This window comes from Tiliqua scincoides, chromosome 4 (assembly GCF_035046505.1).
Source record: "Tiliqua scincoides isolate rTilSci1 chromosome 4, rTilSci1.hap2, whole genome shotgun sequence".
Lineage (NCBI taxonomy): Eukaryota > Metazoa > Chordata > Lepidosauria > Squamata > Scincidae > Tiliqua > Tiliqua scincoides.
In genome coordinates, this window is record NC_089824.1 from 190,694,140 (window position 1) to 190,721,631 (window position 27,492).

General features: G+C 43.2%; 2 protein-coding genes across 3 annotated transcripts in view; one reads left to right on the forward strand and one right to left on the reverse strand.

Annotated features, from left to right (window-relative positions):
• MYH7B (myosin heavy chain 7B) overlaps window positions 1–22,588 on the forward strand; it is a 58,755-nt gene extending 36,167 nt beyond the window's left edge. For both annotated transcript variants that reach the window (XM_066623019.1, XM_066623018.1), the window contains 23 exons: window positions 271–388; window positions 608–731; window positions 959–1,095; window positions 1,277–1,532; window positions 3,232–3,474; window positions 4,582–4,758; window positions 5,415–5,560; window positions 7,213–7,303; window positions 7,936–8,325; window positions 8,578–8,704; window positions 9,861–9,979; window positions 12,368–12,564; window positions 12,927–13,276; window positions 14,332–14,456; window positions 15,093–15,208; window positions 15,441–15,633; window positions 16,398–16,601; window positions 18,216–18,341; window positions 20,467–20,637; window positions 21,041–21,145; window positions 21,284–21,379; window positions 21,779–21,916; window positions 22,480–22,588. In XM_066623019.1, the coding sequence (XP_066479116.1) occupies window positions 271–388; window positions 608–731; window positions 959–1,095; window positions 1,277–1,532; window positions 3,232–3,474; window positions 4,582–4,758; window positions 5,415–5,560; window positions 7,213–7,303; window positions 7,936–8,325; window positions 8,578–8,704; window positions 9,861–9,979; window positions 12,368–12,564; window positions 12,927–13,276; window positions 14,332–14,456; window positions 15,093–15,208; window positions 15,441–15,633; window positions 16,398–16,601; window positions 18,216–18,341; window positions 20,467–20,637; window positions 21,041–21,145; window positions 21,284–21,379; window positions 21,779–21,916; window positions 22,480–22,491 (3,761 nt within the window). In that variant the 3' untranslated portion in view covers window positions 22,492–22,588. The remainder of the gene's footprint in view (window positions 1–270; window positions 389–607; window positions 732–958; window positions 1,096–1,276; window positions 1,533–3,231; window positions 3,475–4,581; window positions 4,759–5,414; window positions 5,561–7,212; window positions 7,304–7,935; window positions 8,326–8,577; window positions 8,705–9,860; window positions 9,980–12,367; window positions 12,565–12,926; window positions 13,277–14,331; window positions 14,457–15,092; window positions 15,209–15,440; window positions 15,634–16,397; window positions 16,602–18,215; window positions 18,342–20,466; window positions 20,638–21,040; window positions 21,146–21,283; window positions 21,380–21,778; window positions 21,917–22,479) is intronic.
• A 1,599-nt stretch (window positions 22,589–24,187) lies between these two features.
• Window positions 24,188–27,492, reverse strand: part of TRPC4AP (transient receptor potential cation channel subfamily C member 4 associated protein) — a 32,735-nt gene continuing 29,430 nt past the window's right edge. The window contains exon 19 of the mRNA XM_066623020.1: window positions 24,188–27,042. Coding sequence (XP_066479117.1) covers window positions 26,905–27,042 — 138 coding nt within the window. The 3' untranslated portion in view covers window positions 24,188–26,904. The remainder of the gene's footprint in view (window positions 27,043–27,492) is intronic.

Here is a 27,492-nt window from a genome sequence, read left to right on the forward strand (position 1 = left end):
CCTTGTCTCCAACTGAGCCTATTCTGGCCCCAGTCTTGTGCTGGATACAGTGCAGGTCTCCAGGCCTGCCTGTTTCCAGCAAAAGTTAGGATTGTGCTGTTTAATTCCATATATATAATTCTTTTCTTTTCCCAAAGCTTTCATGGTTGCAAACACTTTGTTTTTGAACATTTCCCAGGTTACGTTCCCCCCCCCCAGTATCTAAGCATGGTCACTGATGAAAGCTGTCAGAACTGTTTCTGAAAGATTCTTCCCTTCTCTCCTGTGCAGGAGCCATGGACCCCTTCATGGTATTGCATCAGCTGCGGTGTAATGGTGTGCTAGAAGGCATTCGTATTTGTAGGAAAGGGTTTCCAAACCGACTCCTCTATGCTGATTTCAAGCAGCGGTAACTAAGCTTTCTTCTTTCTTACACTGGTCACTTGTAATTCTTAGTTGCAATATTGCCATAAGCAGGGTTGCACGTACCTCTGTAGTTCTACAAGTTTGGAAGCGGTGTATTATCATAGATGTGACCTTTGGTGGGCATATGTACACAGCAAACATATATTGGTTTTGTACCAGTTTCTTGCTGAGCGTGCCAACATCATGACCTATCTCTTTACAGCTACCGTATTCTGAACCCTGCTGCCATTCCTGATGACAAGTTTGTGGATAGCAGGAAGGCCACAGAGAAGCTGCTAATTTCCTTGGAGCTTGACCATACCCAGTATAAGTTTGGGCACACTAAAGTAAGTGGTTTGCAGATTGCATTTTTAGATTGAGACCTTTGCTGTGTCATGGAATGAAGACTCTTGGAGTGGGCAGAATATGCATAAACTAAGTTTACATATGTTTAGGGATGGTCCAGTGAGATTTGGGGAGGGATATGTCCTTACAGTGTTTTCAATAGTTCCATATAAACAACTTCTCTAGCCAGTATCAGTGCCATGGATGTTCCCTTTTTACTTGTTTGCAGGTGTTCTTCAAAGCTGGGTTGTTGGGTCTACTGGAAGAGATGCGAGATGAGCGTCTGGCCAAGATTATCACCCTGCTGCAGGCTAGGATGCGTGGGCGCCTGATGAGAATTGAGTATGCATGGATCATTGGCAGGAGGTATAGTAATGAACAAACCTTGCCACAGACCCTTACCCTTTGCCTTCAACTAGGATCAATATAAGGATACCATTTAGGTTGGGAATGGAGCAATAATTTACTCCTTGTTATGGTCAATGATGAGACTGTGAGAATGACCACCAAATAGAATTTCAACATAAGCTTTGTTTATTCCCTGCAGGGATGCACTATACACCATCCAGTGGAATCTTCGTGCTTTTAATGTGGTCAAGAATTGGTCCTGGATGAAGCTTTTTTTCAAGATCAAGCCTCTGCTCAAGTCAGCTCAGACAGAGAAGGAAATGGCCACCCTCAAAGAGGAATTACAGAAACTGAAGGATGCTCTGGAGAAGTCAGAGGGTAAAAGAAAGGAGCTGGAAGAGAAACAAGTCAGCATCATCCAAGAGAAGAATGATCTATCACTGCAGCTCCAGGCAGTGAGTAATGTGTACAGTTAAGCCCTCAAAACAAGATACAGACATTACTGTATTGGGGAAATTCAGAGTGAATATGGGCACATCTTGAAGGTGAAATGTACCTCCAATAGCCAAAGCATTCCTTTAATAGTAGGTTTAAAATAGTGGATTTAAAAAGATAGTGCTAAGGGTATTCAGAGAGGTGGGTGGTAAGGAGCCACTGAAGAAGGCTTTCTGGTTGATGGCAGTAGAGTATAATTGTGTTTTAATAGGTAGTGACTTTCAGATTGTTTCAAATAGCAAAAATATGAATCATAGTTTAACCCAGTGCCAATCCTATCCTTTTTTTCCTCTGCTGATGCAGCTGCACCAAAGAGATATGTGCTGTATCCAGTGGGGGAGGGGGGTGACACTATGGGAGAGACAAATGAGGAAAAGTTCTACTTACCCTACCCTGCTGGGCCATGGCTTCCTATGGGCCTACTTAGACCTGCACCAGCCCTTTGGCTGGTGCAAGTCTGAGTGACCCAAGGAGGCATTTTGAGATCACACAGGAGGCATGGGATAGGGGTGATGCCGTTGATGCCAATACCCACTCCCTGTCTACCCTATCAACAATCTCCAGAGCCCTTGATCCCTGCTTGGTTCTACCTTGGTTCTGCCCATCACTGTGTGCCACCCACACCCACTGCCAGCCTACCCTTGCTGGTGGATGCAATGAAGTCCATTTGTAAACCTTTGGAACCACTGCAATTTGCAGTGGTGGTTCTAAAATGGCAGCTAGCACCACACTGCATGCACTTCTGGGGGCCAGTTTTTGACAGTGAAAGTCACTTCTGCCGTTGTAAATCTCTTTGCCCAGCAGCCCTGTCTTGCAGAGAATTGGGCTGTAATTCAAATAAACACTGTGTGTCAAAAAGAAAAAGAAAAACCCTCATGAATTCCATGGGTTGTACCCAAAGACAGTTAGCCAGGGCTGACTCCCATTGAAATCAATGGGACCTAAGTTGGTAATCATGAATAAGGCTTACTTATGACTAATTTTCTCTGGATATAACCCAGCACTCAGAATAAATTGTACTAAGTGAATGAGCTTACGTTTACTTGACAAATTTGTCTGGTTTCTAAGATTCAAATTTTCAAAGGATTTTATTTGGCAAGGGATAGTATAAAAGCAAGAAAGGGAATCTAGAAAGAGAAAAGAGAGAAGGGTACATAGGGAAGAGCTGCCAAGGGAGAGGGGTACTTAGTAATGCAAGGCACTGGCCCCACCTATTAATTCCTTCCACCCCTTTTCAGTTCTCTTCTGCTTTTTAAGCCTTCACTGGATATTGCATACATGTTTTCTTTTTTCTTTTTTAGCATGCAGTCAAGGGGGCTGGGAGTGAGTGTGTGTGTGTGTGTGTGTTAGGAAACCTGAGATTCTGGAGATGCTGGGTTCCATGCCAGTTTCCTTATTTTGCATGTGTGATAAAACTAGATGTAAGAAAACCCTGCTTTTAATGTCACCAGGTTGTTGGGTCAGATGTCCTCATAGCATGGAGTTGGAGGCAATCAAATGAAGTGAGGACTTAGACCCATCACTTTCAAGGATGTAGCCAAGTGACATAACTTCTCAACTACCACATGCATTTTATATAATGGTACATTGAGAGTGTAGTGGCAAAATTTGCTAGTGAGATGAAGTCTCACTGGCTGATGTTCAGGACATTCTTCATAGGAGCAAGACAACTTAGCTGATGCAGAGGAGCGCTGTGACCTGTTGATCAAGACCAAAATCCAGCTGGAAGCCAAAGCAAAAGAACTACTGGAGCGTGTGGAGGATGAGGAAGAGATGAACGCAGAACTGACCTCTAAGAAACGAAAGCTGGAGGATGAATGTGCTGAACTGAAAAAAGACATTGATGACTTGGAGATTACTCTGGCCAAGGTGGAGAAAGAAAAGCATGCCACAGAAAATAAGGTAAGCAGGATTGTGGTTAAAAGCCCCAAATTGTTTGGGACCTGAGTACCATAAGGATGCTTTTCTTGTATGAACTTTTCCTTGTGTTCCATTCAACATCTGAGGTCTGCTTCATGTTTCTCCACTGACTGAATTCAATAAGAGGCTACTAAGGCAACAACCCTCTCAGTAATGGCACCAATTACGTGGAGAAATATGTGGAGAACCTCCCTAAGAAATATGTCTGGCCCCAGAGTATGTGCCTTCAGATGTCAGGCAAAAACTTGGCTTTTAAAGGAGGCCTTTGGGCTCAGCTGATTTTGTTCCCTAGTTTTTTTGTGGGTTCCTATATTGTTGATCTTTGTTGCTTTTTTCATTTCTGTTGAACTAATCATATCCAATTGTTCTGCAGCTGTGTCTTGGTTTTATTGTGTTATTTTGGCATTTATTGTTTTTAATAATGTTGTTAATCACAATTATATGTAAGAAAAGTGGGATATAAATTTTAAAAAGAAAAAGAGATGAGCCATGTTTACAAGTATACCAGATGCTCAGTATCGTGTCATTTTCTGAGATAACTGGGCATCCGCTATTTGTAACAGTTTTGGAATGCTGTGCTTCCTGAGCACCTGTTGTGCAGTAAACACATTAGTTATGTACTCCTTGTTAATTTGGAAGAAAAACAAAAGAGAGACCACAGAAATCACTCAGGGCACAATCCTAACCAGGTCTACTCTGAAGTAAGTCCTATTTTGTTCAATAGGGCTTACTTTCAGGAAAGTGTGGTTAGGATTGCAGCGTCAAGAGCATTTCCATGTTTTATGAAAAGGTACCTGGCATTACCTGGTTTTGTGTTGGCTGAAAGTGCCATTAGCTCAATCCATGTTGTGCAACATCACAACATAACATCACAAAAAGAAAAATAATCTAAATTTGCTTTTTGGCAGAAATTACAAAGTTTGAGATGTGAATGAATGAAGGCATTCTAATCTTTCTAATCTTGAGCAAATTATCATATTCTATGAGCTAAGTTTAACATTGGTATAGTCAAAGGTCAGGTGAGTTTTAATTTTTTGTTCACTATAACATGTCCGTATATCCCGCCAATCTGGGTTCACATCATCCTAGGTGAAAAACCTGATAGAAGAAATGGCTGCTTTGGATGAGGTCATTGCTAAGCTTACCAAGGAAAAGAAGGCACTGCAGGAGGCTCACCAACAAGCTCTGGATGATCTTCAGGCTGAAGAGGACAAAGTTAACACTCTGACCAAGGCCAAAGTCAAACTGGAGCAGCAAGTGGATGATGTAAGTCATGGTGATGGTGGAGGACAATATGAAGGATGCAAGTTTCCTTGCCCAGTTCTAACATCCTTATACTGATAGAGATTTGACTGGAAACTGGAAACAACATTCTGTATATGATAGAGATTTGACTGGGAGCGGACTAGAGAGTGATGAGGTACAAGTGCTAATCCAGAAGACTGTGCTAGTGAATTATGTATAATTCTTTGGAAAAAAATAAACCTAGGAACATCTACTTAGAAACCCAATCTTTAGTAACTTTCCAGTGCCTATGCAGCCATTCCAGTGGGGTGCACACTGCATCCTGCAGTGGAGGGGGCACTTGCAGTGGAGTCATGGAGGCCTCCTCAAGTTAAGGGATCATTTATTCCTTTACCTCGGGGCTGCACTGTAGCTGAATCTGTGCTGGAAAGTTGGTTAGGATTGGGCTGTTTGATATGTTCCAGCCTCATAACAATGTGCTTGGCACTAATGTTTCTGTAAGATTTCTATTTAGAGAGCAAAAAAATGGCACTTCCTATTCAAGTGAAAAGCAAAGCAAGCTTTCACACAATAGGGGCCACTTTGGGACCTTGATCTACTGAGGGAGAGGGGAATGGGGTGGCTGAGTATGTGAGATGTTATTTCATCTTCTGTCTTGTATCATTTGTGCTCTCCAGCTGGAAAGTGCCTTAGAACAGGAGAAGAAGATACGGATGGATCTGGAAAGAGCAAAGCGCAAGCTAGAAGGTGATCTGAAACTGACTCAGGAATCTGTGATGGATCTGGAGAATGACAAGCAGCAGCTGGAGGAGAAACTCAAAAAGTGAGTGTACACTTTGTGGAAAGCCATACAGTCAAACCGGACCAGGTTCACCAAGATATTCCACCCTCTTATCAGCATCCTAATGGCAGTGGTGATATATAACTCATGACTAGATGCTGTACCTTTCCTTCCTGTAATTTCTCAACAGGTTGTATTTACTCGTACATAAGACATGAAGAATTATTTGGTTTACTGCAGTACTGAGCACCACTGAGATGAAGGCTCTGCTGCATGAGGCATTTTCCAAGTGGCAAGAGAAAAAGGGAGGCTTAATGGGGCATATACCCCACTGATTTAAAGTTTAACCCTCTGTTGGCTCTTTCTCATGTGCAACTAGAATCTTCAGTTCCTGGTCTGGATGTGGAGAGAAATAGTAATTATGGTTTAGAACTCTCCCCTTAGAGAAGAAAAACATTAGCAGGAGATGAATTCGTTTTTCTCTGGGGCCCATTGCAGTGAAGCCAAATGAATGCTAGTATAATGGCTATAGGACAGTGGTTCTCACATACTTAGCACTGAGACCCACTTTTTACAATGAGAATCTGTCAGGATCCAGTAATGTCATGACTGGAAGTGACATCATCAAGCAGGAAAATTTTTATCTATCCTAGGCTGCAATCCTACCCACACTTACCTAGGAGTAAGCCCCATTTATTTTCATTATTGAAAGAGTATACATAGTAGCTTGTTAAAAGTACAGGTCTGTAACATTTCCCCAAATGTAGTCACATACCATGGTAGTATCAAGTTTAATATAGTAAAATGAAATATTGAAATGAATGGGGATCTACCTGAAATTGATTTGTGACCCACCTCGTGGCTCCTGACCCACAGTTTGAGAAACACTGCTATAGGATATTGTTCACAGGAAATGGATTTAGACTAGGTCACAGAACTGGTTAGTTCCATATGCTGAAAACACATTTTTACCCACATATTTTCAAAAACAGGAGTGTAAAAACAATCCTTTTTAAGGCTACAATCCTATATACTCTTTCGTGGGAGAAAGCCCCATAGTGGGGCTTAATTCTGAGTAAATGTACGGGTTGAGCCTCATTATTCGCGTGGGTTTCATTCCAAGCACTCACTTGGATGGCAAAAAACGCACTATAGCAAATCCATTTAAAAAACAAAGTTTCTTTTCTCAGGTGATTTAAAAACAGCCTTGCTGACATTTGTGATGTAATATAAGAGTCCTTAAGAAGACAACCCATCAATCACTCATCCTCCAAGCACTTAGAAAGAAAGGTGCTTCACTCAGCCCCTCCCTTCACCAATGCAAAGTGATCCCCTTTCTTTCACATGCTCAGGGGGAAGGGAGGGGTCTGCTGGAGAGAGGAGGATTGATGGATTGTCAGCCAGCTGCCCTCTCTCTCTCTCTCATTAAGGAGGCTGTTGTTAAAGGACTGTTCAGTTTTTTAAACTGCTTTTAAAGGTATGCATTTTCCCCCTTCTCCAGGGATCAGCACATTCCTTCACATTTGCAGTGGCCATTCGTGTTGAGTCAAATCCGTGTATAAAATATCCGTGTATAAATAGGGTGGACCTTTATATAGGATTGCACTGTCAGTCTCCTAAGCATGATAATTACAGAGAATTCCCTGGATCTCAGTCCCAGTCTAAGCCCAAGTTGTCTTTATTTTCCTTTGTAGGAAAGACTTCGAAATGAATCAGTTAAATTCAAGAATTGAAGATGAGCAGGTCCTTGTAGCACAGTTACAGAAGAAAATTAAAGAACTCCAGGTAAAGCTAAGAGGGTTGTTCCGAGACTGCAAGTGGACTAGCAATTTACATGTGATGAGTTGAAAAAATGTCTTGTTTAGCACCATGTGCACATGTAGCAGAGAGCTGTGCCAATTGAAGTTCCTTGTCTAATTTACCAGTAAGATAACTTAGGACCAAACCAAATGTGCAGCTATTAGGTGGGAAAATACCTCTCTAACAGCCCAATCCTGCTAGAATTGACTGCGCCGGGTTGCCCGAGAGTGGGGTTAACATCAGGCCTAAATGCTGGATCCTGGCCCCACCCCCCTTCCAGGCCTGGCCCGCCCATAGGCCTGCCTGCCATCTGTCCTCCCCAGAGCCCCACACCAGCCTGAGTCGTCTAGCATGTACTTACTGGGCCCAGGGCTTGCTCCGGTGCAGGGAGGCCAGCATGTGTACTGGCCTCCCCAACTCACAAGGAGGCGCAAACGTGAGTGCCCATGATCTCCAACCACATCCTAACTCAGGAAGCATCTGGAGAGCCTGGAAAGTGATGTTATGTGACATCATGATGTTGCATGATGCAGTGACGTCACATGACATCAGGACATTGCTGCCTCTTGTGCCCTGGATAAACTTCTGAGTTCTTTCCATTCTTTGTCTACCCACAGGCCCGAATTGAGGAACTAGAGGAGGAGCTGGAGGCAGAGCGAGCTGCTAGGGCTAAGGTGGAGAAGCAGCGAGCAGAGGTGGCACATGAATTGGAAGAGCTGAGTGAGCGGCTAGAGGAGGCCGGTGGTGCCACTGCCTGCCAGATAGAACTGAACAAAAAGAGAGAGGCCGAGTTCTTGAAGCTGCGCAGGGACCTGGAGGAGGCTACACTTCAGCACGAGTCAACTGCTGCAACTCTGCGCAAGAAGCATGCAGACTCTGTGGCTGAGCTGGGGGAGCAGATTGACAACTTGCAACGTGTCAAACAGAAGCTGGAGAAGGAGAAGAGTGAGTTGAAGATGGAGGTGGATGATCTGTCGTCCAACATTGACTACCTCAACAAGAACAAAGTGAGCCTTGCAGTGTGCTGGTGCTGTTCTGTGTGAACAAGATGTATGTTGAAAGGATGTGGGGTGTGGGTGTGTAGAAATGGCTTTTCATATGCAAGATGGAGCATTTCATGCACGAGGGTGAATGGGCCAGTCTACTTTTTTTTACTGCAGCTAGTAATGTACAGCTAGTACATTTTACATGGCAACTGTAAATCAGAAGTTGAGAGCTTTATTCCTGGAAAATAATACAGACTTCCATTGCAATTGCAGGCAAACGCTGAAAAACTGTGCCGAACATATGAGGATCAGCTGAGCGAAGCAAAATCAAAGGTGGATGAACTCCAGCGTCAGCTGGCTGAAGTGAGCACCCAGCGTGGGAGGCTGCAGACAGAAAATGGTGTGTTGTGCAAATACTTTGCTGAGCCCAGGAGCTGCTGAAAGAGGGCTAGTCTCTCCAGTCCATTAGGGCCTTTACCCTTGGTTGCATGCTTGCTGTGTCCAAGACAAAATCAGCAGCCTTGATGGCTGATAATGATGCATGTCATATCTTACACTAGAGTTAAATAGGTGATGAAGAGCAAAACTGCTGCAGAATATGCCTTAACAGAGACTGTGAAGTCTGGGCATATTTAATTTGAGCTTAAGGGATACAAGTTCTGCTAGACATGAGGACACAGGAAAATCACTTTCTCTCTTCGTACTTCACAAGGTTACAGTCAGGAGAAATGCTTGAGATAGGAATTCTATAGCACTTGTAGACCAAAAAAGGCTGAAGGAATAATTAACCAAGCTAACAGCATACTGATGAGGTACATGGCAAGGGCAGCAATTATGCCATTAATTATGCAATTATGCATAATTAATTAAACAATTATGTATAAGCTGTGTAACCTAGGATATACAAAATGGCCTCTAGTGTGTTTTGCTTTCCTGATTGTATAACAAGGCTAGATTGTAATTTGTAATGACTCTCCTGGATACCCACTGAGAGCACTATATCTCTGCTTTGAGAGACATGGCCACCTTTTTGAGACCAATATTTTCCTCCTTAAGCCATTTCTGTCCTGTGTTTTATATATGCAACAGGGATCAAATGTGTACACCTGTGGGCTGGGGAGAAATGGGTTAAGATAGAGATCCTATGTATTCTGTCCTGAGGGTTTCTAAATCCTCTGGAAATGATTACAGAATCTGAATTTGAACTATTACCTCTTCTTGAGTGGCGGTGCTCTTAAGTAGAATGGGTCTCGTGATGCCAACCTTGTGCTATGCGTGCAGAAATAACTCAAACCTGTGGGTTATTTGAGCATTGGATGTGTCACCAGCCTTACAATCTTCATTAAAGACGGGTGCCAGCGTTGTGCCAGTTGCAGCATTGCCTGTCCTGTCTCTGTCGGTAACTTTTAAACAAGATATATTCTGCACTAGAATTTGCAGGGTCTATTGGAAGTCAGGATCAGTCCTGCCACTTGCTGTTTGGATGTCAAAGTGATGAAAAAATTGTTATTTGATGAACAAGTATTACCCACGTACTTGAATTTTTGTAAAATCAGGAGAACTGAGCAGACTTATAGAAGAGAAGGAGTCTCTTATAAACCAGCTGAGCCGAGGCAAGACTTCTTTTACGCAGACCATTGAGGAACTCAAGAGACAGCTAGAAGAAGAGACCAAGGTGACAATTTACATGGCTAATATTATGCCTGCAGTAAAGAGCTGATGTACATTAGCAATAGAGGGGAATCAGGCTGAAGTTGTTGCAAGTCCGAGTAGACCCAGGAAAGCAGATCAAGGCTAGGAAGGGGGATAGGATACTGGTGGTGCCTCTACTGCCAGTACCTCCCCCTTCCCAGTCTCAATTTGCCCCCTCCCCACCCCAATTTCCACTCCATTCCACCCCCTCCACACCCCTTTCCACCCACCCCCTGCCTACCTCCAATCCCCCACTGCACTGACTTACTGGTACTTTGGTTCCTCCTCTGTCTGCTTGTGTGCTGACCTGGCCACTTGCAGCAGTGACCAGAACACACTGAATGGCATGTCACGCTTTGCGACAGGTACAAAGTACCTTATGCTGCTGGAATGTTAATTCTAGCAGTGAAAGGCCCACTTAGGATTGTGCCGTGAGTTCCCTAAACCTTTAGGATTCATGGTAGATGGCTTGACTTAGAGAGAAGCTTGAGCCCTGGATCTTAGCAGTTAAGCCCTACACAAAACCTAATATAAATGAAACTGCATTTCCAGGGACAGAGTTATTAAAATAGTTATATTGCTAATATTAATAGTAACATTAAGAAGGTAACAGTATTTCTAATAGAAAAGATGTTGCTATGTAAAATAACCATACCTCTTTCCCATACATTTAAAGCTCTGAGTAACCCAAGTCACAACTTCAAAATAATCTTTGAGAGTGGTTGGGATAGTTCAGGGCATTGTTAAACCAAGACAGGGCTGGGGTTGGTATCTGTCTTGATCTCCTTGCTTGAATGGCCCAAATTGGCTTCTGTAGTGAGTGTCCATAAAGATATCATTCAGACCCAGTGGTGTCACTAGGGTTCGCGTCACCTGGTGTGGGATGCCAGCACATCACCCCCCATGCAGTGGGCGGGGCAACACCCCAGGTGGTGGGCGTGGTGATGTACTATCACTCCGCCCCCACTGGTTTTTTGGCCGTACCTTTTGATAGAACAAAGATAGAACACATTCTGCATGAAATTACACATTGATTGATATATAACATGACAGTATTATTCTTCCAAATTATGATTTTAGTGATTTTGGTCACTAGTGGTGTCACACACACACCCCCGGGTGTCAACTTACTAACACCTTATTGCAGCAGTTCTCAAACTTTTAGCACTGGGACCCACTTTTTAGAATGACAATCTGTCCAAGACCCACCAGAAGTGAAGTCATGGTGGAAGTGACATCATCAGGCAAATTAAAATAAGTATAAATAATTAAAGTAAAACAAATAATTAAATAAGCAGAAGCCAGCCCTGGTCCACCAAGTGAATTTCCTCTGTAGCCTGCCTGCACCCCCCCCCTCCAAAATCAGTAAGATTTTCAGCCCTACCCAGTGCCCAGTTCAATTTAAGAACTTCTGTTTAAACCAGATCACTGTCAGGATCCACCTGGCTTTGCAAGTCTCAAAAAGGTTCACCTTATCAGCTGAAGCCTCTGTTTTGATCCTTTTTAGTGGGGGGGGGGGGGCTGCCTTCTGGAACACTTGTTTAGCTGCAGGTGCATAGGATCAGGACCATTCTGGTAGCCTTGCACTCTCCTTCACCTGATCTTCCACACCAGCTAAGGCATGGTTACTTACTTGCAAGTAAATAAGACTGTGAGGCTTAGTTTCGCTTTCCATAGGGCTCAATACATTCATCTGCTTGGCGGGAGGGACTTCCTTCTCAGGTGTTTTTGGGGAATGCATTCTTTGGATCAGGACTGTTCTGGTGTTGTTGAATTCCTCTCAGTCTGCCTTTTCCGACGGCCTAAAGCAAGTTCACCTACTTGCGAGTAAACGCGCAATACAGCTCACTTTCACTTTCCATAGGGATCAATGCATTTTTTGTACTCCGGTTTTTTGGCCATAACTTTTGATAGAAAGGAGATATTTCACTCTGGTTTTTTGCATTGCATTCCGCTCAAAATTCCACATCCGACGGTATATAATATGATGAGGTTACTCCTAACCACCGCAATTTTAGCATGTCACCCCCAGCGCGTGTCACCCCCCAGCACGCTTCACCCCCCCAGTGCGCATCACCTGGTGCAGCCCGCACCCCCCTAGTGACGCCACTGTTCAGACCCAACCCATTCCTCCTACCCATGTATGCATTTGACTTGACCATCATTTGCAAAAGAGGCACTTACATTCACATGTGGCAATGACTATTCTTTGAAGAATAGTTCTGGCCGTATCTCTCTGTGTGCATTTCCTAGATCCTACCATTTATTTGGCCTTGGAAAATAAAAAGTACCCTCTCTTTGGTCAGTGGGCTCAAGCAAGCAGTATGGGGAGCCTTACTCTAATTTTAATCATATTATTTCATCCTTCCAGTCCAAAAATGCCTTGGCTCATGCTTTGCAAGCATCCCGCCACGACTGTGACCTTCTGCGGGAACAGTATGAAGAGGAGGTGGAGGCCAAGGGGGAGCTCCAGCGGTCCTTGTCAAAAGCCAATGCAGAAGTGGCCCAATGGAGGACCAAATATGAGACAGATGCCATTCAGAGGACAGAAGAGTTAGAAGAGGCCAAGTAAGTTCCAGTAATGGAGACACTCACATGATGTACATTATGCAGTATCAGGATTCTGTGCAAGAACAAAGCAGTTTTTTTCGTTTCTGACATGACAATTGTGCCTGAAGGTATCCTTGCAATTGATGTAATAGAGTGACTTCAAGTTAGGGGGATGTTGCAGGACGGCATTATGGGAAGAAAGAGGAAGCATGTAATAAACTCTAGTTGTTTTGTGCAACTATTGATCAGTTGCTTCAATTGTCTCTTGAATATTGCTTCCCAATATAAAGGTGAAAAACACTGTAGTAGGTGGGTGGGATTAGTGTTGGTTCCAAAAGTCCAAGAGCCCTTGATAGCAGCTAACCCAGGACCATTTGCAGGAAGAAGCTGGCTGTCCGACTCCAGGAGGCAGAGGAGGCTGTGGAAGCAGCACATGCCAAGTGTTCCTCCCTAGAGAAGACTAAACACCGTCTGCAGACAGAGATCGAGGACCTGTCCATTGACTTGGAGAGAGCAAACTCTGCTTGTGCTGCTTTGGACAAGAAGCAGCGCAATTTTGACAGGATCATCTCTGAGTGGAAGCAAAAGTATGAGGAGACTCAAGCAGAGCTGGAGGCCTCTCAGAAGGAGTCCCGCAGCCTGAGTACAGAGCTCTTCAAGCTCAAGAATGCCTATGAAGAGTCTCTGGAAAATCTAGAGACTCTCAAGCGCGAGAACAAGAACCTGCAAGGTATCATCACAAAGGCTTGTGTGTATTTTATGGCTGCTCAGCTACAGGAGTTCTTATGGAACAGATTTTAGAAATGGGCTATGTCAGAATGCCAGATGCAAGGGAGGGCGCCAGAATGAGGTCTCTTGTTATCTGGTGTGCTCCCTGGGGCATTTGGTGGGCCGTTGTGAGATACAGGAAGCTGGACTAGATGGGACTATGGCCTGATCCAGTGGGGCTGTTCTTATGTTCTTACGTTCTTAGATATGTCATTTTCTTTTCAAGCAAGTTTCTACCCTTCAAGGCTTCTGGATAGGCTTGAAAGTGTAGGAGCTGTTTGATGGAACCCAAAAGGTTAGAATAGGTCCTGTCCCACTACTTGAAGACCAATGGGCCACTAAATATTTATGTGGGCTAATGTGTGGGCTAATCGCCAAGGCTGGTTTATATTCTTTCTTTCTTTCTTTCTTTCTTTCTTTCTTTCTTTCTTTCTTTCTTTCTTTCTTTCTTTCTTTCTTTCTTTCTTTCTTTCTTTCTTTCTTTCAAGCTATGAATGATTTATGATCACCTGTTGTCTGTGCACGTACAGTTTATACAGTACATGTCTGTATAAGCACTACCCATGCAGTACCGTGCAATACGTTCTGCAGATGTTCAGAGTTTTGGAACAGGAATTCTGTCCTCTCATTCACTATGTGTAAGAGTTTGATTTTATCCCCCTTTCTCTCAGAATGGAGGATGTGAATTTTTTATAAGTGAAATAGTACATTTGAACACCACCTTATATAAATTAGAACAATTATGCACATAGCTATACAACTGTTTGAATTGTGCATGGACATGATAAGGAGACATGGTAAATCTATAATATGCTTAAATAGGACACTGAATGACCATAGATCTTGCCCTTTTAGCAGCAGAGCATGAGATTGCTCCTTGCTGTCATGGTCAGCCTGCTCTCATTGTCATGGTCACACCTGCTGTCATTGCAGGCAACCTGAAGGGACTGAGAATGCAAACTGTCTGCTTGGTCCAAACCAGCTTGTAAATACCCAACCTTGTCTCTTCCCAACCAGAGGAGATTACGGACCTGACCGATCAGATCAGCATGAGTGGCAAAACCATCCATGAGCTGGAGAAGCTAAAGAAGGGCCTGGAGAGTGAGAAGAATGACATCCAGGCTGCCCTGGAGGAGGCGGAGGTTAGTTCTTAGGTTAAAGGGAGGGTGAAGAAAACTCAGATCCTTGTCACAGCATAAATTGAATCTGAACTCACACCCTGACTGAAGTGAAAGCAGAAAATCTGCTGCCTCTTTTCCAACATTCACCTATCGTTGCTGCTGTTTCTGGTTTTTTGGTGATGCTGAATCTCAGCAGGGAAACCTACTAGCATGGAAGCAGACCATCTATCTGGCTTCAGGGTGGCACCTAGTGGTCAAAAAAGGCAACATCAATATCCTCTCCAAATATTTAATTTGTTGCATTTTTAACCTGCCCGCCTTTGACAGAGCTCAGTGTGTGGCATAGATGAGTCTCCCCTTCCTCCATTTTATCCTCACTACAACCCTGCAAGGTAGATTAGGTTACACAGAGAGTATGTGACTGGTCCGTGATTACCAATGAGCCATGGCTGAGTGGGGATTTGAACCTGGGTCTCCTCGGTCCTAATTGGACACTCTGTATCACACTACCTCTACATCAGCACTTTCTAAGGGCAGATAGCTTAGTGAACTTCTGGCTAATCCTGATGCCATTTCATAATCAAATCTAAGCACGCCAAGGGAAGTGGAATCACCAAAGAATTTGCCACTAAGTATTGCATCTTCTGCTACCTATAGGGAGCCCTGGAGCATGAGGAGAGCAAGACGCTGCGCATTCAGCTGGAGTTATCCCAGATTAAAGCTGATGTTGATAGGAAACTGGCAGAGAAGGATGAAGAATTTGAGAACCTGAGGTAAGAGCAGGACCTGTTTGGCAGGCTGTTGTATAATACCAATTACAGTATATAATGTGAGCTGGGTAACCATCAAAGCAGTAGCTTTGGGTCTTCTGCTACCTTCCCAGCAAGGATAGAGCAAATCTGTTCACAGAGGCTCTGTGGAGAAAACGCAGCCATGAAGATTGCCCGTCCACATGATCTTTGAGTCAAGTGCTTCTTCCTAGGAATTATTTCTTCACTCTTACAGGCGTAACCATCAGAGAGCCATGGACTCCATGCAGGCCTCCCTGGATGCAGAAGCCAAAGCCAGAAATGAGGCCACCAGATTGCGAAAGAAGATGGAGGGCGATCTCAATGAGATGGAGATTCAGCTGAGCCACGCAAACCGCCAGGCTGCCGAGTTCCAGAAACTGGTGCGGCAGCTCCAAGCTCAAATTAAGGTCGGTCTGGACTTTTATTCAGATGGGGATGTGTTCTCAGTGGTTCTTTACTTCGGGTTTTGTGTCGCTGTGCACTGCTTCCTTAATCTCTATCAGAGGTGTCAAACTCGTTTCATACAGTGGGCCAAATTGCATTCATGGCACATGTTGAGGGCTGGAGGTGACATCATTAAGCAGGAAGTGACAACATTAAGTAGATGATAGCCAGAAATAAGCACTTTGTTCTCACATAGAAACTTATCAGCTGTTATAAAAAGTTATTTATGATGGAGATCGGAATTATGTAATCTGAAGTATAGAACAGATATCGTAGGGATATAAGTAAATAGGACATACTACTTCATACTTGCTGTATTTTACCTTTATATAGTTTATGTGTATGTATTGTATATGTATTGTCTATTATTAATTTGGAAAAATGAAAAGAAACTTAACAGCTGCAAATGACATAAAAGAAAATGAGTCAATCTCGTTCATAATTTCAAGATATGGGAGAGCCCAATTATAGCAAGGGCTGGAGAAATTACTTCTGGGGTTCGCATCTGGCTAGCTGGCCTTATGTTTGACACCCCTGGACTATACTGTTCTGTCTATAAGAGAAAACCACATCCAATTTGAGAAGTGAATCAGCTGTTATCCTTCACCTGGCCAGTTATTGGAGGACCCTTAAAGATTCTGTGCAGTGCAGCCTCTAGCACTCTTTACTGCTTATAGTTCCTGCCTTTCTCCTATAACATGGATGCCTTTCTTGATATTGCTGACAGGATCTGCAGATAGAGCTGGATGACACCTTGCGCCATAACGATGACCTGAAGGAGCAGGCAGCCGCTCTGGAGAGGCGCAACAACCTGATGATGGCTGAGGTGGAGGAGTTGCGAGCAGCCCTGGAACAGGCTGAGCGTGGAAGGAAGCTGGCTGAGCAGGAGTTGCTAGAAGCCACAGAGAGAGTCAACCTGCTGCACTCCCAGGTGAGTGGAGGGCCTGTTTGTGTGTGGGGCAGCAGCTGTTCAAGGGGTGAATCAAAGGCTGAAGAGATGTCAATAAAAAATTCAAAGGCTCTCACTTTGCCTCTTCACTATCCTGGTATAAACAATCATGTAAGCCGAAGGAAGGTTGTAAATTCTGTTGGGATAGCAGGTCTGCGGAGAAGGAAAGTGCCCTTTAGGTAGCCAAATGCAGCTAGAAGGGGCTGTGATTCAATGACACCAGCATTTCTTTCATGTATAGAAAAGGGTTGTTCTCAGGCATCAGATATAACACTCTGAATCTTGATTGTCTACAAAGGTACAGGGAGAAGTTAGTCTTAAGAGGAGGAAGGGAGATCTAGTATTTTAATGAGCAAGCTACATGCATTCTTCTCAGCATTATGGCCGAGAACATCACCTGGTGCTCTGAAAGAGTCAGCATAATTTCCAAAGCATTGCAGGGTGTCCTCTTCCTCCCACATTGCAGGTAATGGTGCAGAGCCCAGGCTGAGTGATGAATACAGGTCTAGATAACTTTTAAAAAGTTGTTAGACAAATTAATGGAGGATTGACTTGTCAGTGGCTATTAGCCCAGCAGCTAATGTAAGATTCATACTCAGTACACTTTTGATTACCAGGCACAGGTAGTAATTGAAGAGTGATTGCTTTTACCATCCTGCTCTGCTTGTGAGCGTCTAAGAGGACCCTTGAACTGCATGATAATTTGGTCTGATACACTATCAACAGTTATTTTTCTATTATTTCCTTTCATGTTCTTGTGAGCTGTTGTGCTACATAGAAAGAGGGAGGCAGGTGGTATTCCTCACCCTGCACAATGTAGCCAGTTACCCTTAACACACTTTTACCACTCTGCTTGTAAGTACAGAAGTGTGGTGAAAGGCTTGTAAAATTACAGATTTTTCTCCCTGCTGTTCTTAATTCATGATTTGTGAGGGAAGTATATTTTGAAATGCTCCTAGGATTCTGAGTGCAAAATTCTGAGTGTCAGTCCAACTGAACAATCAGCCTGGAATAAAAGCATGCAATTTGTCATGCTATTTTTGCTGTTAATGCAGTGTAGTTTCTCCAAATCATTTCTTAAGCTACCAGGTATTCAGAAATGTCAGTGAAATTAAACTGGCAGAGCTGAACTGTGAAATAGCAGGCTGGTTGTTTTGCTGTGCTGAGCAGGTGAAATTGGTTTGTTGCACTAAAAGAGAGTGACTCTTAGACACACAGTATCTATAGATATCACAGTAGAGCATCCCCTACTGGTTTGTGTGTATGTCACTCTAACTTTCTCTAGAGCAACCATTTTCAACCACTGGGCCATGGCACACTGGTTATGGCTCAAATGGTCTGCAGGTGTGCCATGGGAGTTTGGGGGAGGGTCATTTATTAGTAGGGCCATCAAGGGATGTGAGCCTCCCACCAACACCATGGTGTGCCTTGTCAATTGTCAAAAAACCGATGGTGTGCCTTGACAATTTTAGTGTCTTGTCAGTGTGCTGTGAGATGAAAAAGATTGAAAATCACTGCTCTAGAGTCACCTGAACACCACACCCACACAATTGAGCCCTGGTGGTTGCAATTTTTCATGGTCATTTCATCTTCCAGAACACAGGCCTGATTAACCAGAAGAAGAAGATGGAGGCTGACATTTCCCAGTTGAGCACAGAGGTGGAGGAGGCGGTGCAGGAATGCAGGAATGCAGAAGAGAAGGCTAAAAAAGCCATTACTGATGTAAGGGGCTTGAAGAGGGTTGGTGGATGGAATTCTGCAAGTGGAGCAGAGAGGGAGGGGCAGGGGCTACAAGTTCATTTCACTACAGTATTTACGAGAACATCCTATTCTTATGTAGAGCAAAAAATATTCCCCGAAAGGCTGTTCTCCAATTTCTTCCCTGTGAGTGTTGATAGTGAATATTGGATACTCATCATCAGCATGTGACATCCAAGGGTTTTACAATGGCACTCAACAGTTGACTGTATCCCACATTGTAACAGCATCTGAATGCTGACATATAAGATTAGTCTGTATTTGATAGTATTGGACATGCAGTGTGACCATTAGTTTATAGCAGGGGTGCCCAAACCCTGGCCCTGGGGCCACTTGCGGCCCTCGAGGCCTCTCAATGTGGCCCTCAGGGAGCCCCCAGTCTCCAATGAGCCTCTGGCCCTCCGGAGAATTGTTGGAGCCCACACTGGCCCGATGCAACTGCTCTCAGCATGAGAGCAACTGTTTGACCTCTCGCGTGAGCTGTGGGATGAGGGCTCCCTCCACTGCTTGCTGTTTCACATTTGTGATGCAGTAGCGGAAGCAAAGGAAAGGCCAGCCTTGCTTTGTGCAAGGCCGTTTATAGGCCTTGAGCTATTGCAAGACCTTCATTCATTCATATAAGTTCATCTTTAATATATTCATTTATGTAAACGTATGTAAATTTATTCAAATTTAAAATATAAATTAATTCTTTTTTTCCCCCGGCCCCCGACACAGTGTCAGAGAGATGATGTGGCCCGCCTGCTAAAAACTTTGGACACCCCTGGTTTATAGTATCCAGCAGCTGTGGCAATAATAGGAGAGCTTGACAGCTGACCTACAATAACACTTTGTACTAAGTAGAAAGCCTTCTTTTGAACAGGCAATAGCCAATGGCATTGGACATTTTAATGGCAAAGTGTTAATTCTGACCATCACATGTTGATATCAAAATTTGGACAGCTGCAGCTCTAGTTTTTAACTGAAGATTCTTGATATCTGCTCTGCCCAGAGTTAGCACTTTCACTATCTTGTATTTAACAGAGCACTCTCCCTCATTCTTTCTAATGAACGGCCAGTGCTTGTGTTACTGCTTTGTTGCTTTAGGTGGCTAGGACTGCATGTTGTAGAGGGCATTTCTGGGGTGTTAGCAGATGGAAAAAACTTCCTTTTCCATCACCACCTTGGTTCATGCATTTAGGAACTGAGAGTGGGACCAATGCTATAGGTAAAGACTGCTAGGCAACTGGTTGGGGGTTTCTAAAGCAAGAGGTGGCAGCAGGCAAGAAGACTAGAAGTTGGGTAAGCTGCAGCACATCAGTATACCACTCTGCATCAGTGAGACTGGTGGAGCAGAAAGACTCCTAATTGGGGATAGACAGATAATGGATGCATAGTTGTGCCATCATGTACATGGGGAACCTGATGAGATACAACCAGATAGATGGGTGAGGAGAGACTGAGATTCAGGGGCTTCACTATAAGTCTGGTGTTGATGCCATTACAATGCAGTATTTCACCTAGTGGATCAAAAATACAAAAGGTAGTCCCTGTACCTTTTTGGTTGGATGAATAGTTGAAGTTGAACAGCAGCTCATTGGGCTGGCAATTCCTCTGGGTAAGCTTTTGTGCTCTAGACCAGTGGTTCTCACACATTTAGCACCGGGACCCACTTTTTAGAATGAGAATCTGTCAGGGCCCACTGGAAGTGATGCCATGACCGGAAGTGACATCATCAAGCAGGAAAATTTTTAACAATCCTAGGCTGCAAGTCTACCCATACTTACCCAGGAATAAGTCCCATTTACTATGATTGTTACAAGCATATACATAGCAACCTGTTAAAAGTACAGATGTGTAACATTTCCTCAAATGCAGTCACATACCATGGTAACATCAGGTCTAATATATTAAAAATAAAATATTGAACTGAGTAGGGACCCACCTGAAAGTGGCTTGTGACCCACCTGGTGGGTCCCGACCCACAGTTTGAGAAACACTGCTCTAGACAAAACCTTCTTGCATGAAAAGGGCGAAAGATATGGGAGACAGAGGACCACATTCAGGGCCTAATTATGGTACATGAGCTATTTGACCTTCATTCCACCAGGCAGCTATGATGGCTGAAGAACTGAAGAAGGAGCAAGACACAAGTGCCCACCTGGAGCGGATGAAGAAGAATATGGAACAAACCATTAAGGACCTGCAGATGCGGCTAGATGAGGCTGAGCAGATTGCCCTTAAAGGAGGCAAGAAGCAGATTCAGAAACTGGAAGCCAGGGTAGGTGTTATACTAGGGGAACTGGCATGGTAGCTGTAGTGGCAGCTGTCCTTCCTCTGTGAACTATGAGGCCTCCACACTCATCACAGCAAGAAGGGAGCAGCTGACAGAAATCTGCATAAAGCCAGCAGCTTTCAAACTACTAGACTGATCTTCCCAACAGCATCTGTTTCTCAGTCTCAGAACTGGAACTGAAACACAAACTTAGTTATTAGGTTCCAGCAGGGGGTTTAAATATGGGAATAGTCTCTTTTAATTCTTTCATGATAGAGATGAATCCCATATGCACTAGAAGCCACCTTGATTCCCACTTCCTTGTCAAGTGACATATTTACATTTTTTCATTTTTCTGAACCAAATAGGGTGATAGAAAATAACTTAACCACTTGCTTACTCCTTTCAGGTGAGGGAACTGGAGGGAGAGTTGGATGTAGAACAGAAGAAGTATGCAGAGACTCAGAAGGGTATTCGGAAGTATGAGCGCAGAATCAAAGAATTGACTTACCAGGTACACCTGAAGGCCTGGCATCTTCATGCAAATTCCCCATTACCCCTAATAGCAGGGTGGAGATGAAGCTCAGTGCTGACAGCAGAAGGGAGCACTGGAAGGAAAAGAGCCAATCCATGTGTGACCATTACTTTTCAGACTGAAGAGGACAGGAAGAACCTGGCACGGATGCAGGATCTGATTGACAAGCTGCAGAGCAAAGTCAAGAGCTACAAGCGCCAGTTTGAGGAGGCAGTAAGTGCAACTGTGTTGATTTTCATTCCAGTTCTCAACGCTTGGGACAATTAGCACTCTGCTTACGGTCACCCTTGGTTCTGCAGGAACCATCAGCAGACCATTTCCCTCCCTCCCAGCTCCTTCCCTCCACATTCAACTCCTGTGTTGCTGAAATAAACTCAAGCAAAGTACCATATTTTTGAAAAGGAAAGATATCCTTTTCAGTATGTCAGTTCTTACACATCTGCACATCTGAGCAGCCATCTTTTTCTGTGTGCAACAATTCAATTGTGGTTTCACAACCACACACCAACGCCCCTTTCCACATGTCTGTCAGATACCATGTTTGCATACAGCACAAGCTCAGGACATTATGCACTACCCTTTTGTCTGCATCTAATTGTCTTCCATTCTTAGGAGCAGCAAGCCAACTCCAACCTGGTGAAATACCGCAAAGTGCAGCATGAGCTGGATGATGCTGAGGAGCGGGCTGATATTGCAGAGACGCAAGTGAACAAGCTGCGGGCTCGCACTAGGGAAGCTGCACCTCTGAAGGTAAGAATTGAGCTAGCAAAAAGCTGTGAGGAGGGATTGCTATACAGAGATGAGAACATTTATGCTGGTTGCCCTGGAAAGGGACACACTGAGCCAGCCAAAATCTATTTAAAATAGATATAACCTGCCTTTCTGTCTAATAGCAAGATACTAAAGAGGGCATAGATCAATACCAAGGCATTAGTGTGCTAGAAAAAGAGATTTTGCCTGGCATAGTAATGTCACTAGGGAGGGAACTGATCCAGCCTCCATGGACTGGATGTTCTAGGTGCTACAGTAGAAGACTGGCTTCTATTTTCTGAGATGCAATCAGCCACACCAGTTGTGAGATTTAATAGTTCCCAGCCACAGCCTATTCGCAGTACGAACCGTCTTTGCAAGATGGGGAGAAGGGAAGTGGGTACTAGTACAAGGCAGTCTTTGAGAACCCTGGCACCAACACAAACTAAATGGAGAAGGAAAAACTCAGAGACAAGCTAGTGGGAAGAGGCTAGGGGAAGCTGCTATACAATTTAACAATCCATTTTTGAACCAAACTTTGTGTTTTGTTTTTTTCCTAACAGCATGAAGAATAAGAAGCTGTGCTGTGACATTTATCATGACTTGGCCATATAGAGGAAGTGGCTGCAACAGCCATTGTCTGTAGCAAATAAAGTCTAGCTTCCATGACAAGGTGGCTCTGTCTTGTTTGTAAGTGTAAGAGATGATATTGATTTTAAGAGGAAGATCCATTTTTATTTTATTTAGCAAACTACTACCCTGGCTGTCAATATCCTCAGCTTTGATAGAACAGTATATTCACTCCTCTGATCTACCAGTGGTGTGCATGTGAGTGGAGGGAGCTCGGTTTTTGAATCTCAGTTCCAGTTTTTAAAAAAGGACACACTTCAGTAATGCAGTTGGTAGAGATGAGTCTCCAACTAGGATGGCCCTAGGAGCCGCCTGAGAAGGAACTGTTCTCTTGGATGGAACATCTGGTGATGCAAAGTTTAATAGCACTAATCTAGGAGAGCCTGGTGGGTCTGGACCGCACTAACAACATTCTAGACCACAGGTGCAAATCATTATGAATAATGAAGGTAGAGCAGGAGGTTCTTAAGTGCTGGAAAGAAAGGTACCTCCTTTCAAGGATTACACAGGTCTGCAAAACTGGGATCAGAAATTTTCCAAAGTTGTGGTGGTTTTATATGAATTTTGGATGCAGATTCCAAAAATGGCATCAGTTTTGCCCTGTCGTGTCTAGTTTCAGACATACAGCATAGCCTCGTTAGTGAATGGTTCAAACAGCTTCCTTGTGAGGAAATCATATTTTCATAAGGAAGCTGCTTGAACCATTAACAAGACTATGCCATATCTCCAAAACTAGACATGGTAGGGCAAAACTGATGCCATTTTTGGAATTGGCACCCCAAATATACCCAAAATTAGGTCTAACTTAGACGGCAAAATGCATGTTGGCCTGTTACTGAATTTTTTTGAAATTTCATTTCCATATGAAACTTGTTTTTATCCTGAACAGAAAGGAGTCATCAGGGCATTCAAGATGAATCAGTGAGAAAGTTGGCTGGTTGGGATATAAATACTGTATTGTACAAGTTGATGAAACTAGATGGGGAAGGTGATGCAAGATTATTTTGGTTTCTGGGTCCCCTTGACTGGAACATCTAAAGCAGCAAAATAGATAACTTAAGTAGACAAAGACTTGCTGGCCAAACACATTCTTCTAGTCTAGGGCAAGGCATCTATCTGTATGACTCAAAGGATTCCAGTATGTGGTCAAGGCTCTCATGCTTTCGATACAGGAATCTTTGAGCACAAACTCTGGTCATTATATTGACACACCATCAAAATTTGCAACCTCCCGATTTTAGAAATGGGCTAAGTCAGAATGTCAGATGCCAGGGAGGGCACCAGGATGATGTCTCTTGTTATCTGGTGTGCTCCCTGGGGCATTTGGTGGGGCCGCTGTGAGATACAGGAAGCTGGATTAGATGGGCCTATGGCCTGATCCTGTGGGGCTGTTCCTATGTAAATCAATTCAGTCTGGCTTCAAAGTTGGGGATGCAATACCTCCAATGGACATGAAGTCACTATCATTTATTTTCCTGTATGAGACATTGTAGATCCACTGGGAATCTTTGAGAACCACCAACAAAAGTTTCACAGGGCTTCAGCTGGAGATTACTGCTGTAGACAAATCCTGACAAGTTCACTTGCTTATACTTAAGGTTTATTGCTAATTGGAACACCCCAATATGATATGCAAGAGCTCAACTGCCATGAAGATTGATGCACAAAAATAAAGAATGACATTTCTCCAAGCATATTTTTTTTAAAATAAAGTTCTTTAATAGTTTCCATTTAATTTTTTTATGTGCTGTTAGTAAATCAGCATTAATCTGGGCAGCATGAACATCAATCCATTTGAGATACTTAAAAATTTCCAGGAACATTGGCTGACCTGGTAAGACCCACCCTTCTGTCACACATCAGTTCCATTCTTTTAAGTGATTACAAATCCAAGTCAACATAGCCACTTCAGCTTCTCAGCTACAGTGAAGAGAAACTCACAAGTACCACTCCTTGAAGCAGTTTGTATTTAATCCAAAACTTTATCATTGCCACATCTAGACATTTGCAAAGAAGGTTTCACAGGAGAGAGAACTCTCAAGCCCAGAAACTCCATGTGAGAACTAGAAGGCAAGCGGTGCAGCCTGAGCCAAAAATCCCCATCCCATGTCCTTGGATCTGCTGATTCCCATAAACCTCCTATCTAGACAAAGCACAATGGGTGAAGCCACCAAGCCGCACCCCCCGGAGTAGTTAAGGAATTTGCACAAGTGAGATCAGTCTCACTCAAACCAATTTTGTAAGGATAAAAAGCAGCCTGACCATTTAGTGGCAAGAAAAAAATAGTGCTAAAAATTACAAACACAGTGTGTTTGTTGCAGGTTTATGGCAGTGCTGTTTGGATGCAAAAGCACCCAAACTAATTTCAGCCTTTTAATTCATAGTATTTATTTTGAAGTGTATGCTACCAGAGCTATAGAATTAGCACATGAATGTCTAAGGCTATGGGGGAAAAAAGGGATAAACCCAGCAAGGAAAGGCTGAAAAAAATCAGAGGCAGTTGCTTGTGTCAAAGGCTATCTCAACATTTGGATCAGGGGTAGGGATGGAGAGAGAGAGTGCACTTGCTATAGGCATGTGGGCATGTAAAGCCAGTGTAGTAGAACAGAGAAGAAATATTTAAACATATCCTTGGAAAATTCCTTTAGGCATGCAGCTGATTGCTCATGTACAACAGGCATATGATTCGCTCCCTGGTTTCCATTTTAATTATGTTTTGAAGATAAGCCACAAATGGATACACAGGCTTAGTTCAAGTGTTGCTTTGTTCCACCAAGAGATGCGCAACTCATTAGATGCTTCTAACTCCTTAGACGCTCATAATTGGGCCTTTGTGTGGAATTATTATACTTTTCACCCCAGATTCTAGTTTCAGGCAAATATTTAATAAAATCTGCACCAAAACTACTTACAATACATTTGGCTCCCTCTATTTTAAATCTAGAAATGTGTGCATGTGCAAACCCTCTTCATTTCCAGTTCCACATGGAGACAGTGAAACTGTTTTCATAATTAAGGTTCAATTCTGACACACTGATTTTTTTCCCTTCAGATGAAAAGCCTTATATTGGAATACAAGCTCCACATGTACTAAGCATTTTGACAAGAAGTTTTAGAATTGTAAATTTGCATATTAAGGGACAATCAGAATTAAAATTTAGGAGGGGGAAGAGAAAGGGCTGCCAATGCCTCAAATTCTTTAAAGTGCTTTAGCACAGTATTGCAACAATTATGTTCACTACAGAATCGTTCTGGCTTCAAACATATACCAAGTGATTGGTTCCAGTGCTTGCAAGCTGAGGATTTACTGAGTAACACATCTCAAGTTCATATTTAAGCAAGCACACTGGGCAGCATCAGTCCAGTAGGGATACAGGAGAAGAGAAGTCACAGCCAGTAACTTTCATTTCATATCCATCTGAATACAAAGGTTTTAATTTTCAATTTTAGCCTGTACCACTAGGTTCCCAGAACTACAGGTTAGTGTGACTTTGCTCAATTGTATTCAGCCAAAGCAGGACTGTGGAAGGAAACTTTCAACCAATTTTGGTTATTGACAAATGGTCAGGCTGCAACAATTAGAAAAAAAAAAATCTGTACATTTTATTAGTGCCTAGTCTGAGCTAGGCTTTCAGACTAATTCCATCACCACAATGTATGCCTGTTCTAGACAACACTGTAAAAGTTAACTGGAGACAAAAGATTTCCATAGAACGGAGAGCTGGAATAGAGGTACTTCTGAATGCAATACCACAACAAAACAAAATAAGAAGGTTTTGTAGGACACAGTTTTGTAGGAAACAATTCCAAAATAGTTTTGCAAGGAGGTGGAGAGAGCTATTACCTCCAAGAATTAAACACACAAAACCCACACACAGAGTCAGTTCTAAAATCCCAATGCAAAGGAAAGCATGAAAAATAAAAAGTTAAGGTGGCTTAAGTGTGGCTGGTGTGCATTTGATGTGCCCCCAAAACCGGCCCATTTGAGTTTAGATGGTCTAAAAAATTGCCTGCATTTTAACATTAATTCTGGTATCCATGAGGAAAAGCCACAGCTTATAACTGCACATCTTACAAATCCCATCTATCAAGTTCAATAGGTTCTAACCACATAGAGCAGAAAAAGGCTGGGCTTTTTGCAGACAATTTCTTACAGAACACATGCGTGTCCCTGAATGTGTTGCCAAGGAGTTTGTGAAATCCTGCTCTTCAAATAGAGCTGAGAGGTGTAGAGAGAAAAAAATTTAAGTGGTAACATTCCATGGTTCCAAGCTTGTGCATGTAGCATATCCCTGAAAATCCATTGCCTACAAGATTCCCTCTGAAATACAGTTCACTGGAAGCCAGAGCCTGAAGAGTTACTCCTCGGTAAAATCTCTGTCAACGTCCATGTATGCCTCATCAATGTAGCTAACTATGGCACAAGGTGATGTCCGATCTGGACTAAGCAGTATAGATACAGTTTCTTTCCAGTAGGAAAAACTAATACATGAACTCTGTAAAGGAAAAAGAGCCAGGTTTAGGTTACAGCAGAACAGCAAGTACCCAGACTTGGTTGTATTCAGATAGGATCTTAATATGCCACCACTAACTTCAACAGCACTAACTCCATACTTAATCAAGTACAGAGAAGCCTTAAACTCAGGTCATGGCACCTGCACATACAGTTTAGCTCATTCTGCTTTAAAGAACAGGTTGCAGCTACAGGAATGGTCAGAACTGGTTCAAAAACAGAATGACAATCACTCAAATCCAAATGCGCTTTCCCAATAATTATAATGGTAGGGAAAGAGACAGTAGAAAGATTTAACACGGTACTGTTAAGAGTTCTCTGCCACTTGAAAGCTTGCTCTGCTACTCTTAATAAAGCTTTTTTAAACAAAGCAAGAAATTGGCTTTTCTTGCTGCAACACCACCACAGATGTTTTGTTTCATTGCTACTGATA